Source organism: Clupea harengus, chromosome 12 (genome assembly GCF_900700415.2).
Source record: "Clupea harengus chromosome 12, Ch_v2.0.2, whole genome shotgun sequence".
Taxonomy (NCBI): domain Eukaryota; kingdom Metazoa; phylum Chordata; class Actinopteri; order Clupeiformes; family Clupeidae; genus Clupea; species Clupea harengus.
Genome location: NC_045163.1, coordinates 15,182,211 through 15,196,828, shown reverse-complemented (window position 1 = coordinate 15,196,828; position 14,618 = coordinate 15,182,211). Strand labels below are relative to the sequence as shown.

The following is a 14,618-nucleotide window of genomic DNA, read 5'->3' as shown; positions in this document are numbered from 1 at the left end:
CACACACACACACACACACACACACACACACACACACACACACACACACACACAGACACACACCCAGCCACATGCACAAACACATACAGACACATTTTCACTTAGTGGTTGGTCTGCCACAACAAGTATCGGATCCGACTGCATCTGACTGAACTGTGGACTTCACACATAACTGTAACTGACACTAAAAGGAGCATTTAGGCATGTAGCACTTAATTAAAAAGTGCATTGACATTGTGAGGGACTACAGTTGTCATAGTGGTTGCATCACTGGACTGGACATCAGGCCAACTCTATGTGACCTTGAGTCACTTGGTTTCCTAGTCTGGAGAGAGGGAAATGCACACTGGACTATGGAGGTTCAGTTTGACTGAAACAAAGTTTGCAAGGAAGTGAATGAAAAGTCACCACACACTTTAGCTCCTATGCAAATAGCTTCTGTAAAAAAAAGACCAGTCTGTCTACAATAGATTGCCACTCTCATTATCATCCAGGAGTTGTATATCATCATGTATAGGCAGGTCTGGAGAGTGCGGTGGCATTGGCAGCGACACATGGCTGTCCATTTGTGAAGGGCATTCTGCCTGAAAAGCAACCGTTTCACTTTAGATTGATCGAAGGCTGAATGTAAAAAAGAGATGACAGAATTCTGTTTCCTCTATCAGATTAATTGCTCTTTTCAAGATACTGCCAAATCCTCTCTTGTAATTTTCAAGTGGCTGCAAATACTGCATAGTACAATACTGTGAATTTTATTTTCTTAAAAAATTGAAAAGGAACAATTGTGATAGCTGGCTGAGAACAGATAATAGTCAATTATTCTTTTAGACTGAAACATTAACATCTTGACTCGGAGGTCCACATGTCTTCTGATGTTGAGCACTTCCCATGTACACTTTAAAAGGGAATTAGAATGTAAAACAGAAAACTACCCTAGATGTATTACATTACGTTATGTGTTTTATGTCTTTAAAGGTGTCCTGGCACTCTTCCTAATCTTGTAAGTGATGTACAACTGCATTATAAGTGCAACCTTATTCAACCACATTCAAAATGAAAGAGGATCGCCAGTCATGAAAACAATGGTTCATAAGAAATACCGGAGTAGGGAGGGGTAATTTCGAGAAATTATCAAGGTACTGAAATTGTGATTAATCAGGTTATTGAAGAGTCTAGTGAGTTTTCATTCCTTAGCAGATGTCATGATATCGTCTTAAGCATTTTGTTGTCATGTATTTCATCAATGTATCAATCGTGTATTTTAAGGAAATTAAAGTCTTGACGACGTTTTTATACTTTCAGCCGAATGTATAATATACGTGCCTTGTGCACTTTATCATGTTTTGTTTTAATTATGCTTGATTTCAGCTTTTGGGCTTAAGTAGTATTGCTTTATCACAGCAATAAATAGTTGATATTTTCTACACCGCTATGTAGCTCATTCTCTTATAATATGGGGATGATGTTGGGATTGTATTTCGGATTGATCCATGACACTAACGCGATCTACTGAAATCTGAGTGAAGCGATGCTCAGCGTGGAGATACAGTATGCGCTATGACGCATGAGCTGTCGGTCTCCAGCAACATTTAGTGCGGTTTTGAGAGCCAGAGACGACCTACATCTCTTGCCGGGATGGTTCCGATGGATATAACGGTGAGTCGTTGTTTTACCGCTCTACAATGTTTACAGATATAATGTCTTATTATAGCCTCATATAACTATTTCAGCTATCGCATACGTACCCGGTTCGTTAATGTAGAATATGACGTTTTTTTTTTGTTTATCTTAAAGAGGTTGAATACAGTATGAAATTACATCCTGGAAAATAAATCCCCTTCAGCCTTCTCGTTTTTCTTGAGTAGGAATTTGCAAATGTTTGCGCATGATTCTTTGTGCAGTCTAAGCAAAATCGCTGACCTACATTTTGCTGTATATTTTGATGTGCAGTCCGGTATGCGCATACTGGAACACATACATAGCGGAAGTTGCCGGTAAGTTTCTCATGTGTATGTTTTTGTCACGCAGCGTGCTGCAGTTGTGTCGGTTATTCGGAATTCCAACATACATTCTGAGTCCGGTGAAATTGTCTTAAAATTTCGTGGTTGTGCTTCAGAAGCGTTTTCATTTTGATCACAGCATTGTAGCCTGAATCATTTTATCATTTTGCATACTAGTTGTATGTTCAGTACGGTTCAGTAAGGCGTGTTTGTTATTATATACTACTAATGTAGATATTGTAATGAAAACGTGTGTATGTTTTTTATTGTGCTTTTATAATGCCCCCCCCCCAACATACACACAAACACACACATAGCCTACTATCTCTTTTCCTCCCTCTCTCTATCTCTCTCTGTGTGTGTGATTGTGAGTTTAAGTGTGTCTGAAAAGCCCACTCAAAATGACACTGGCCAATCCCTTGACCCCCCTATGTCTGAAGCTTGAAAAGGCTCAGAATGAATTGGTATGATTGAGTACGGATACAAGACCGAGAGTGTCCGCATCTGCAGTAGTTATCATGTCCTTCTCTGCCCTGGACTCCCCCCAGATAAATGGCTCCCTTTAGATCAAGTCCGGCTCAGATCTGGCCCAGGTCCCGGCCAGATCATTCCCAGAGTTTGCTGCTATTTACTGTGAGCTCCCCTATCGCTGATGCAAGCTGTGCAGCCTCATTACGATCCCCCTGCACAGCACAGCACAGCACAGCACACTACAGCACACCACTGGCTCCGCTCTGCCATCATGGCCTAGTATGCATCCTCCCCTCCAGTCGATATAAAAAGTAACATTGGCTTGACTGCAGGGCCGAGTGCAATCACGCTAACACAATTACATCCTCTCCGCGGGCAGGGAAATAGTCTCTGACAGGAGACTGGGAGAGAGGGAGAGGAGGCAGGAGAGGGTCAGTCAGCAGCCCGTGGTCTCACTTCCACTGGACAGAACTGCTACCGAGGCAGAGCCTCACGGTTCTCCTTGTCCTGCCTGGAGGTGGGGAGAGCAGAGAGAAGCAGCACAGCATAGTGGCACTGCAGGCTTGCTGTGTCAGACGTGGGGACCATGTCTAATTTTCAAAAGCACTTATTAGTCATCATCAGCAGCCAGGGGTGGCCTACTTTCCCCCAAAGATCATCTAACGTAAGTAATTTCTCCCCAATTCAGTATCAGCCACAGACTGATCGGTGCAGGTCCGGTTAATGGGGCTGTCGCCCGTCGAAGATCATTACAGATATTGATGAATTGATAGTGGCAGGAGAGGGCTGTGTGGTTGGTTCACTTAGTGAATATCATAATCATAATCTCAGATGCCTCTGTGCTCTGCAGTGCCTGTGTTTGCCTCACTAATGGCATCTCCTCAGTAATGGCTTTGTGGAGATCAGTAGCTGCCAGGATTAGCAGATCATGTTGCTGCCATTGATAGATTTGATAGGCGGCCAGGTGGTTAATGTTACTTTATGTCCTGTTTATCCATACTTAAATGTTCATTTTACAATTCATCTGGACATTTTTGAAGTTTTTTGGAGTTGGGTGTATGGGGAAACTATAAGGTTATTGTTCAGTTTACAGTAAAACAGAAGTGTGTGTGTGTGTGTGTGTGTGTGTGTGTGTGTGTGTGTGTGTGTGTGTGTGTGTGTGTCTGTGTCTGTGTCTGTGTGTGAATGTGTTTCTGAGTGTGTGTGTGTGTGTGTGTGTGTGTTTAGGGTATGTTTGTGTGTGTGTGTGTGTGTGTGTATGGTAAGTGTGTGTGTGTGTGTGTGTGTGTGTTCATGTGTGTGTATGTAGGGTAAGTGTGTGTGTGTGTGTGTGTGTGTGTGTGTGTGTGTGTGTGTGTGTGTGTGTGTGTGTGTGTGTGTGTGTGTGTGTGAATGTTCGGAGGGGTAGCCCGTCTTCATTGCTCCACCACAGATGTTGAGCAGATTATTGACAGATTATTCCCCATCTGGGAGACAGCCTACTGATTGTCAACAAGTATATCCCACTTCCTTTGGCAGATTGAAAGAGACAGATAGAAATAAAACAAAAAGAAGGGTTCAGAATTTTAAAACTATGGCATCACAAAATACCACTCTTTAGCAAAATCCCTCAATGTATTTACATTTGAATTTATATACTGATAGTGAAAGCACGGTATTTTGTCTGCCATGTACAAAGTGCTCATTAATTCAGGGATTATTCTATCTTGATCTCTCTGTGCATAATTGTGTTGGCCTTTGTTTTGTATAAATAATATTAGATAAAGTACGAAGTGTAATTCAGCAGACTGAATGTCAGAGGAATTATCTTTCACTGAGAGGGGAGGCAAATCTGTCGTCCCCACAAGTTCAGTCTCACGGAACAAATTAGTGAGCATGCTCAGTGGCGTCCAGGATGCTGCTGTGACAGGACTGTGTGGGTCTCAGAGAGAGGGGATGTGAGAGGAGAGAGGGAAAGAGGGATTTTGAAGGAAATAAAGGAAATGGAATGGAAGCCTGTAAAGATGCAACTGTGAAAATCCAATATGATTTCAGAATTATTCATGACCGTCCTGCCTTTATTGTATTTGAGAGTTGTGTGTTTTTGTTTAATAAAATGTGAGATAGAAGATATGAATACATATGAATATTATACATTATGAAATGATAAGAAATATGAAGTAATACAAATGAATCATACTGGGTACACAGACTTTACTGTGGCAGAAGGACAGTCTCTTCAATGGACTGGCTCTGGTTGCTCCGACAGAGTGGCTGAGTTTGTCTAACTTGATAGGAGTAAAGTATCACGGCCGATTGAGCTGCTGCAGTGACCTGGGTTAATGTCTGTAATGCCCACGACTTCAGTCAGTGTAACAGTGGTTCAGGGCTAATCAGCCAAATCAACAAGAAGAAACCCCCCTGCAGAATTGAGTTTGAGGTCAGAGGCATTTTATTCAGCTTCAGTGAGCTGTATGTGTCACGCACTCAGGGTTTACCTTGTGTTCCATCTCGTAGTCTGCGGATGAGACAGCCATTAAAGATGAAACCCGAAGATATGTGGTTTGGTATATATATGGCTATATTCTATTTAGCAGGACTGTATAAAACATAGTTATCAATCAGTAAAATATTCCTGTATTTTTCCATGGCTCAATGGTTTTAGGTGCCTTTGGATCATGGAGACAGACATCTCTACATTATCTACACTACCCATGTCCCTGAGTATTCAGGGCCATATGGCCACAGTCCTGGGCTCAATGGTGTGAACTAACACTTCCCCGTTCCCATTCACGGACTTGACAGATTTTAACTGGTGCAGAGAGATGATGAACAGTTCTGCCAGCCTATCAGGGGAGACTCTGTTCCTGCGTCAGGCTGCTCTGTTGCTTGAGCACCCGCCTCCTGCATGGAAGCTGTGCAGCGCTGTGCAGCGACCTACCCGGCCGTGCTCCCTCAACCTCACATACACCATCTCAGTGCCTGCACCAGCGCAGCAGGACCCATTCAGGGAGGTTGTGAGCTCTTTAGCAGAGTCAGAGAAGGAAGATGGAGGAGATGTAGAGGAGAAGGCTCAGCCTGACCAAATGCAAGCCTGCTCCTTGTCAGCTCCTAATCTCAGTGGCGGAAGTTCCCCATCAGACTTCACCGTGAGCAAGGAGAAGCCGTTTGGTGATAGGGGTACGCCACGATGGGTCAACCCCTTCATCCCAGAGCAAGAGAGGAGGAACAAGGTGGGTGAGGATGAGGAGGAAGAGGATGATTTGGACGGCGATAACCTGCACAAGTACCAGGAGGACTTTTCCTTCCAGCTCCATGGAGACACCAGGGACGGGGATGGGGACGAGGCTCTGCCGTGTCCTGCAGAAGTGGTCCAACACCATGGTGCTGAGAATGCGGGTACGCGCAGAACCAAGTGGAGCCAGGAGAGGGGTGTGTCGAAAGAGCTGGAGAACCTCAGTCAGCAGGGTGTCGAGGTCCGGCCTCGTTGTGATTCTAGAAGCATCCCGATGATTGTGGACTGTGGGGATGCGGACTGGGGTGAATCAGGAGACAGCGATGGTGGAGTCCTCACGGGGAAGTCCTCCCAAATGTCTGCCAATTGTCCCTGTGCTCTCAGTAAACCGCACAAGGAATCTGAAAGCTTAGTGGACAACGTCAGCGACTCCTCCAGTTCGGACGGAGTCCTCGTTAACTTCAGCACTATCTACAACAAAAGCAACAACGCAGTAGAAGCCATTCCATTTGATGTGGAAAGCCGAATAGATCCCTCACACGGAACGAGCTCCTTACCACAAGACGGGTCCAACCCAACACCCTGCTGGCCACCACAGGGCATCGACCCCAACTGCAACTACCAGCTGGACTCTGAGGGTGTCCCGTCTCCGGTGGCCTCGGACGTGACCCTCTGTCTCCATGCTCAGACTCGACTGGCCGTTTCCACCCAGAACTACTACAAGCTGGTGACCTGTGACCTCTCGTCGCAGTCGTCCCCCAGCCCGGCCTGGTCCTCGGTGACCAGCTGCTCAGAGGGCCAGGGCAGCCCCACTCCGCCCGCTGAGTACTTCCTCTTCAGGAGAGATGGTGAGGAGGGGAGGATGGAGGCCCAGCCAGAGGAGGAGGTACACCAGATAAGCATAATAAATTATGTCATAATAGATGATGGCATCTTTAAAAAATAAGTTGTGCTGAAAATACTGTTCAACTCAGAATAGAAAAATACAACTAAATTGTAAATTAGATGGAATAAAACAGTAAAAGCAACACTATGCATCAATTTGGCACTTTTTGAGGTATGTTCTGATAAGCAACTAGTGTTGGTATCATCTTCAAAAAACACCTGCCGTTCCCACTAGCCGCCCAGGCTATGCGCTATGTAGTTCTGTTGTCCGGGACGAAGCACCCCACGAAAATGTCAGAAATGTAAGTTGGACATCTCCAACTGTATCACTAAAAGACACCAGGTAGCTTGCCAACAAGCTTTTATCAGTGGCAGTTGGGCTGTTGGTGGTGTTTGCAAGCCTTTAAGGCATTTAACCCACTAGTTTTAGAGCAAAACTCATTATTGTTATTGTTGCACTAAAATTAATGAAACATTTAGGCCAATTTAAAGAATGAGAGAAAAAAATTGTCCCAGACAAGATTAATGGTTATGTATTTTTTCACTAATATTGCAGGGAGAAGAAAAGCCAGTGGAGGACATCACCAAAGGAAGCACAGAGGACCCATTTAGGAAGGAGATCAGGGGAAAGACTTTTCTCACTCGCAGCTGTGACACCACCACCACTAAGCGCCTCCTCTCACCTGCACAGCAAACCCTGCCACGCGTGCCAAGCTGCCCCGGCCACCTCACAGCCCATGGCACCAGGCAGCATGTGACCAGCTTCGCAGAGATCGCCTACTGCAAGAGGGGGACAAGAGACACGTCCTCCCTGAGGACCACTCCTGAAGATCACCAGTCACCCTCTGGGTCTCAGGTCCCCCAACGGCTCTCCATGGTTACAGATACAGAATATGAGGGACAACATGTTGGTTCAGCATCTACACCCTCTCTCCCTAATCAGGACAACAAAATACCTGTAAATATGGATGAAGAAAGCCTTCCTTCAACCTCTACAATGGAAGGTAATAAATAGTGTTGGGATGTTATGGACCTTTATCATTATTGAGTGAAACTAAATTTGAAAGAGGTGTAAAGTGGTGTAGATCCTTGGGAAGTATGTGCAAACGGTGTGTGTACTAAATCAATAAACAGACATGGTATAGCTTTGTATAGGCAAAGAGTTATGAAACAGCTCTTGTAAAAAGAAGCTTTTTCAAGTTCCTCTTAACCAGAATCTCATCAGGAATCATTGGCTTTTCACCTCACCACAGATCCATAGGAACTGTGCTGGAAAATTCAATCAGATGTCATATTAGCACCAGGCAGCAACACAGAGGCTTCTCAGTTAATGGGTCAACGGCGAGTGGTTTAATCATGTCCTTGATGCTTCATTGTAATTATGTGCGTAATTCCCTTGCGTCTGTCATCTAGGGGCTTGTTCGTCGTCTCCAGGGGTGGTGCGTTTCAGTAAGGACCAGAGGCCCACTTCTCTGCCCATCCAGCCTTTCGTCCTGCAGCTGCCTCCGGGGAAGCAGCAGAAGCCTTTGGGCTCCCTCCTCAACCAGTATCTCAGCCACGGCAAGTCCGGCACCCACAGGGGCAAAGGCAAAGAGAACGGCAAGGTCGTGCCGACCTTCCTTCGCCCCTCGCCCCTGGGGGGCTACTCCTCGTTTCAGCTGGAAGCGGCCTCCAGTTCAGACACCTGCTCCACCTGCACCCCCAGCCCCGTCCCGTTCCCAAACCGCTCGGCCTTGGTCCTCTACCACCACACCACCAGCCCTCCTGACGTGCAGTGCCACCCTGACAAGAACCAGAGCTGCTCAAGCAACCCCTTCAGGCCATATATGTTTCAGAGTAGCCCAGACGAGGCCCTTGACTGCCAAAGCAAACACAGTGAAGACTCCACGTCGCCTCCACCACAGACTTGTGCTAAACTGAGCCCGGAGGCTTCAAATGGCATCTGCAGCCCCAAGTGTGATTCCAGTCTGCCCACTCGGCACACTCTGGAGCCAAGTCCTAAAATGGTCGACCCCTTTCAACCCCTTTCAGCCCTGTCCTCATACGGGGATGAGTGTCAGGCGATCGAGACCACGCCTGTCTGGGACATCAGCCATCGCGGCCCGAGCCCTGCAGTGACCTCTGTGACCTCTCTGAACACCCCGCCCTGCTTGGCCTTCTGTCCTGCAGAGAGACCCCAGGCTCAGTGCAGCCCCAGTGGAGCCCTCAGTGCTGCGGCCATCTGCAGACCTGCCATACCCAAGTGTAGGTGTATGATTTTGTGGTTAAGGCTTAGGGTTAGGGTCTGATTATGGGGTTAAGGGTTGGATCTCATAATTAAGGTTTACGTTTCTTTCTGATGATGTGTTTTTATTCCTAAGAAACACTGTAGCTGTCAATCTAAAACAGATCATAGTCTGAGAACAGACTAAAATTGTAGGAGTTTATTGCTTTTGTGTGTGAGATGCAGATTAAAAGAAATTGAAACGATCTTCTAATTAGATCTTTACAAGTTACTTTATTTCTTCATTTGAGGTTTCCGGGAAAGCTTTTTACAGATCTATAAGAACCCTGGCGATTGCTTGTTTTGTTCCATCGGAATTCTAGAAGCTTGACCTTAACATTAGGGCCTTCTCTGTGTGACTAAGCAGGTTTCCAAGGGAAACGGCATCAGCCTCAGTCTCAGCATCAGCAAGGTGACTCATTCTCCCTGACTGACAGGCCACCGGAAGAGTTCTGCCTCTCCCCTGACGCCTCCTCTGAGACGCTCTCCATCGACCTGCTGCAGAAAAAAGGTGAATGAGAAACACAGTCAGAGTCAACGCGGTGAAAAATATGGTGATCACATGCTAGGCAGCTCATTCGTACTCTCCCCAGGAGTATGGCAGGTTGAGGATTATTTTTAAAACTCGAGTCTGGTGTTTTGAGCTTGAGAACAGTATTTATTTTTCCATGGTAACACATTCAAAGAGGCATTTAAAGTGTCCGCCACAGAGAGTGTAGTGTAAGACACCGTCTGCCTACTGTATGTGCATATACTGTAATAATATACCGCACTGTAACAGTAGACAGACATGTAGGTAAAACATATACTACAAATCCTTTGCATTTATCAGAAACACTTACAAATCCCTCAGGGTTCAGGTATTTTTCAGGTGTGTGTGCAGTTAGATTAGTGACTTGTGCAAGTGACTCTGTTTACTTGAAATTTAAGTCATAGAGAAAAAAATCAAGATGGCTTCTGTATTTACAGTACAAAAGTGAGTCCATCTTGCTGGTGTATTTCTGTGGAGAGAGGGAGAGAGAGAGAGAGAGAGAGAGAGAGAGAGTTTCTCTCAGCTCTGCTCTGGGATGGGCAGAGAGGGAGAGAGAGCTCTGCCTTCACTGCAGCTCTGCCTTCACTTCCCTGAAGGGGCTGCCTTTGAATTCTGACCTACTTATTCTATCTCTCCTTGCCCATGATTGGCTAATCCTGTGTGTGTGTGTGTGTGTGTGTGTGTGTGTGTGTGTGTGTGTGTGTGTGTGTGTGTGTGTGTGTGTGTGTGTGTGTGTGTGTGTGTGTGTGTGTGTGTGTGTGTGTGTGTGTGTGTGTTGTGCTTGTGCACCCGTCAGATTGTTAGTATTTTATGTGTTTTTCCTTTAGGTTTTTCCCCTGACATTTGGGTTAGCTGCATTTCCAGCAGCTGGAGAGGATAATCTTCTTCGGTTCAAAATGAATCTTAGCTACTGAATCCAACCACAAAACTCATCTCGGCATGCACATAAAGCTTGACATATTTGAAAACCTCTTTTTAGTTAAAAATGGAAACGGAATTTAGAAGGTAAAGATTCCTCTATTATGGATGCTTTCAGCACCTGTTTTATGTGATCATTTATCTGCCTCCTGCTCTCTCTCTCTCTCTCTCTCTCTCTCTCTCTCTCTCTCTCTCTATCTGTCATTCTCTCTCTCTCACACACACACACACACACACACACACACACACACACACACACACACACACATACACACTCCCTATCTCCCCCCCCACCCCCGCTGTCTGCTTCCTCTCTCTAGCTCTGCTAAAAGCTGTGAGCTCAGCTGTGGATTTGATCGTCACATATTTTGAACACCCAAGTCGAGATCCAGATGAAAAGGTAAACACTGACAGCCAACCGATCTTCTGTGACACAATACACAGTGGAATGATGGGAAACTTAGTTGTTTTGGATGATTAAGACACACAGCAATGTCAGTGTTGCCAAATAGGTGTTGCTGTCATGTGTGGGGTTTGAAGTAGCATGGACCAAGCCATCAGAAGATATTTTATACTGCATAACTGTCATATGATGAAATGGAAACACATGCAACAGGAATGTACTTTCTGCCTCTCTTGCCCTGTCAAACTTAACCAATAGTCAATCAATAGACACAGTATATCACAACAATCACAATATATCAGTTACTTTCAAGAATTTAAGAGAAAAAAAAAGTCAGGTTGTAGGTTTGGGATAACAATCAGAAATGGCAGTTTTACAGAAACTTAAGAGATTGTGCCAGAGTACGCAGGGGAAGTCAAAGTGTTACAACATTATTACAGGATTCTCATGCTTTTCAATTCAGCTCCAGCTTGGAAACAGTACGCTGAACCCCACCATTGCTCAACTGGTTCTAAACCAGCTGTGTCCAGCCATCCGGAACATTCTACAGGACGGTCTGCGGTCGTACAAGCTGGACCTGATTGTGGGACAGCGCCGCAACCAGCCCTGGGACATTGTTCTGGCTTCCACACAACCAGGTCAGTGAGAAAGAGAGGATATGGCCTCTACATTTTTAGCATATTGTGCTTGAGACAGACACGTTGGACATGGTATTATGCTTTGAGACAGACACGTTGGACATGGTATTATGCTTTGAGACAGACATGTTGGACATGATGGTGTTATTATTATTATGAACGGTTTCCTGACTTCTGCAATGTAGACTGTATGTACCCTGTTGCAGCAGTACACACTCTTTCATATGTTAGTGCATTGTTCAATATGCAAGTTTTTTTTGGTGGAAATACGTTTAATTACTACCCATGTGTCTGTCACTGAAATCCTTACCATGTGCTCATGGGAGTTGTACTTTGATGGCTGTACTTCCTCCTTCTGCCAGGCCCAACCACTCGAGTCCTGCACAGTCTGGTCTCTGTAGTGAGCAAGTGTTCCCAGCTAACCAAGCACAGCATGAGGTTCAATGCCTTCATTATGGGACTGCTCAAGTAAGTCAGTCTATCTCTCTAACTACAAACACGGTAAATTTTGCCCCTTCTGTGTGAAAAAGCAGACAAGTCACTTTCATTTCTTTCCTCATCCTAGTTTACGGGCACTGGAGTTCTGGCTCAATCACCTGTACACATGTGTAGGTATGTAAAGCAGCATTTATTACGCATTCATATTAATGATGTTTGTACAATTTCTATGAATTTTGAAAGTTATGTTTAAACATGCAACAGATAACATGACATTTGTTGAAAAAATAGTCATAATGTTTGTGCTTATTATGTAAATGCATGCAAAACTTTTCCATTTTGATAACAGCAATCTGTTTCCTACATTCCCTATCTATAGATGTATTGCGGCCACTTTACCACCACTGGGGTCTCGTTCCGCTGTTGCAGGGGCCATATCTCCCCCACCTCCACGAGCTCCTGCTCCACCTGGAGCCACTGGCTGCCTTGCCCTTTGACCTTCACCTCTTGTCAGAGGCCCGCCTCCTCAAGCGCACTTCCTCCCTGCTGGCCCAATCAGCTTACTCTTCTCTTCAAATGTCAGCCATTTCAACCAATCAAAACAAGGGAGGTGAACCCAGGAAAGAGCAGGCTGGGAGCGCTGACAGTAGAGTAAGAGGTAGTTCTATTCACACTGCATTACTAAGCCCGCAGACATTCATGCAGCACATCTCTTCTGGGCCACAGTCCAACAATTGGCTGAGTAAGAGTCGGCCTTATATCGGGCCACTAGGTGGCAGCACTGGGTCAGATTCTGCTGTTGGATGGTGGCTAAAGCAGCCAGCGGTGGTGGAAGGCGTGATGACGCCCTCTGTAGACACCCAGGAGAACAGATGGAGGGAGGAAGAGAGTAAGAGAGGGATGGAGAGAACGGCAGATGCCCCGGAGGAGAGGTCGCCACAGGAGCTCCGCTGGGCTCGGCTGTTTGGGGGGAGAGTTGGCGCCCCCACCAAGAGAGAAAATAAACAGCAAGGCCCCAGCAGAGCCCAGAAAAACAGGTGGAATTCCCTCTATTGTGCAACTCAATAGACCTGTTTAGTACTGTTAAGCAAAATAGTGGCTAATACTGGTGGCAATTACTGCATAGTACATTCACCACAACAAACATCTTACAGATGAAATTGTTGGTATGCTGAAAAAAGTATTAATGATATCTTTTTTAATATCCTGAAATACAAGCTAACAAGACACTGCTTATGTGATTGTTTATCCTCTATAAAAATGCATTATCCACATGTAGATATTATTAGTAGATATTACACAGACAGTACTGCTCTAATAATAATTGTAAAATAACATTCAGGTATACCTATAGCCTTCCCTCATTCATGCCTTTGTGTTGTTCTCCATGGTTCTTTCAGGCTACCGTCCCAGTGGCTTAGTTTGGATGGGTCAGGACTGGAGTTCCTGGCCCAAAGCGTGTGGCCTAACCGGCGCCAAGAACCTCATCCCTACCCCAACCAAACCCTCCACACGGCTGAGGGGAACCAACACCAACCCGATCACAACCTTCATTACAATCCGTGAAATTGAGGGTGAAGACATAAACTCCACCCTTTACATCCATTACTGCACACTAAAACCACTACAAGGGGAACATCTAGTGATCCCTTAACCCCCTCCCCTGTGTGATGGAGAAAAATCCTGAAAGGGGGGGAAGCACAATCCATCAGGCCTGTGGATTCAGGTACAAAAAATAACGATGAGCACAGATACAGACCCAAGTCATGTCATTCATTAAGAAGAAAAGCACAACAGACTCTAATATGGTCACCACCACCTTGTTTGACATTTGATCGTGTGACTGAGTGAGTGAGAGCCGAATGGTTACTTTTAACATAGAAATTAAATCAGTTTATGTTTTTGTGGAACTGGAAGTGTCTGCCATGTTTGTCAGAACAGTAGTGCTCCCACTGACATAGCCCTGTGCTTTGTCTACCAAGCAGGAAACACATATGCCCCATATTGTGGCCAAACACCCCCCCACCCCCCGCAACACCTGAATGCTGCCGTGCAACCTTTCCTTGGTCTCGTGAACATGTCCGTCTGTGTTCCAGAGCATGACAATATTCATGTTGGTTGGCATGTCAAAAAAGAACTGATATTTTTAGAGGTCATGACATTATTTTTTCTGAACTTGCTCTGTATTTAAGAAAGATGAAGTGATAATAAATATGATGATATTAATGAAAACAGTTATGTTTTTAGCCAAAGTTTGTTCTGGTTATTTCTACAGTATTGTACCCCCATGGGGTTGGGTAGTGGCAGTCATATTTAAAAGCTGATGAATTATGAGATTGACAGTAAACATGTGATGGTCTCCCATGGAATAAATGTTGTGTTGTGTGATTTTTGATAGAACTTTCAACCTACAGGAAAGCTATGTCCGATGAGTATCATATGGCAATACTGTAATGTATTTATGGCAATAAAGAAGTACTGATCTCAAGATTCATCTCTTTGAGTTTATGTCAGACCATCTTTAACCATAAGGGACTGTTGTGAAATCCTCACTAGATGATTAGAGTATAACATACAAAACAGCCAAATAATCTAACCTTGTTTCAATTACACAGTACGTTTTATTGAGAAACATAAATGGTCTCAAAAAATTATAAAAATGTTCTTTGGCTTTGTATGTGTGCACACGTAAAACAATCCATACATAATACATGTATAACAGTAAGAATCTATCTACCTATCTATAAATAGGTACACTATATATACACACTTTAGAATCATTAACCATCTGTACACACATATCCACACTCATGGATACACACACATAGATATGCTGCACATACACACACACACACA

General features: G+C 44.8%; 1 protein-coding gene across 1 annotated transcript; it reads left to right on the top strand.

Annotated features, from left to right (window-relative positions):
* The first annotated feature begins 24 nt into the window (after nucleotides 1-24).
* LOC105900543 (iporin) lies at nucleotides 25-14,250 on the top strand. Its single transcript, XM_031577493.2, has 11 exons — nucleotides 25-1,656; nucleotides 5,116-6,571; nucleotides 7,127-7,574; nucleotides 7,984-8,814; nucleotides 9,201-9,344; nucleotides 10,604-10,683; nucleotides 11,150-11,324; nucleotides 11,687-11,792; nucleotides 11,890-11,936; nucleotides 12,142-12,799; nucleotides 13,163-14,250. Exons 2-11 carry the CDS (start codon nucleotides 5,276-5,278, stop codon nucleotides 13,326-13,328), a joined length of 3,951 nt encoding a protein of 1,316 aa, XP_031433353.1. The 5' UTR covers nucleotides 25-1,656; nucleotides 5,116-5,275; the 3' UTR covers nucleotides 13,329-14,250.
* The last annotated feature ends 368 nt before the right edge of the window (nucleotides 14,251-14,618 follow it).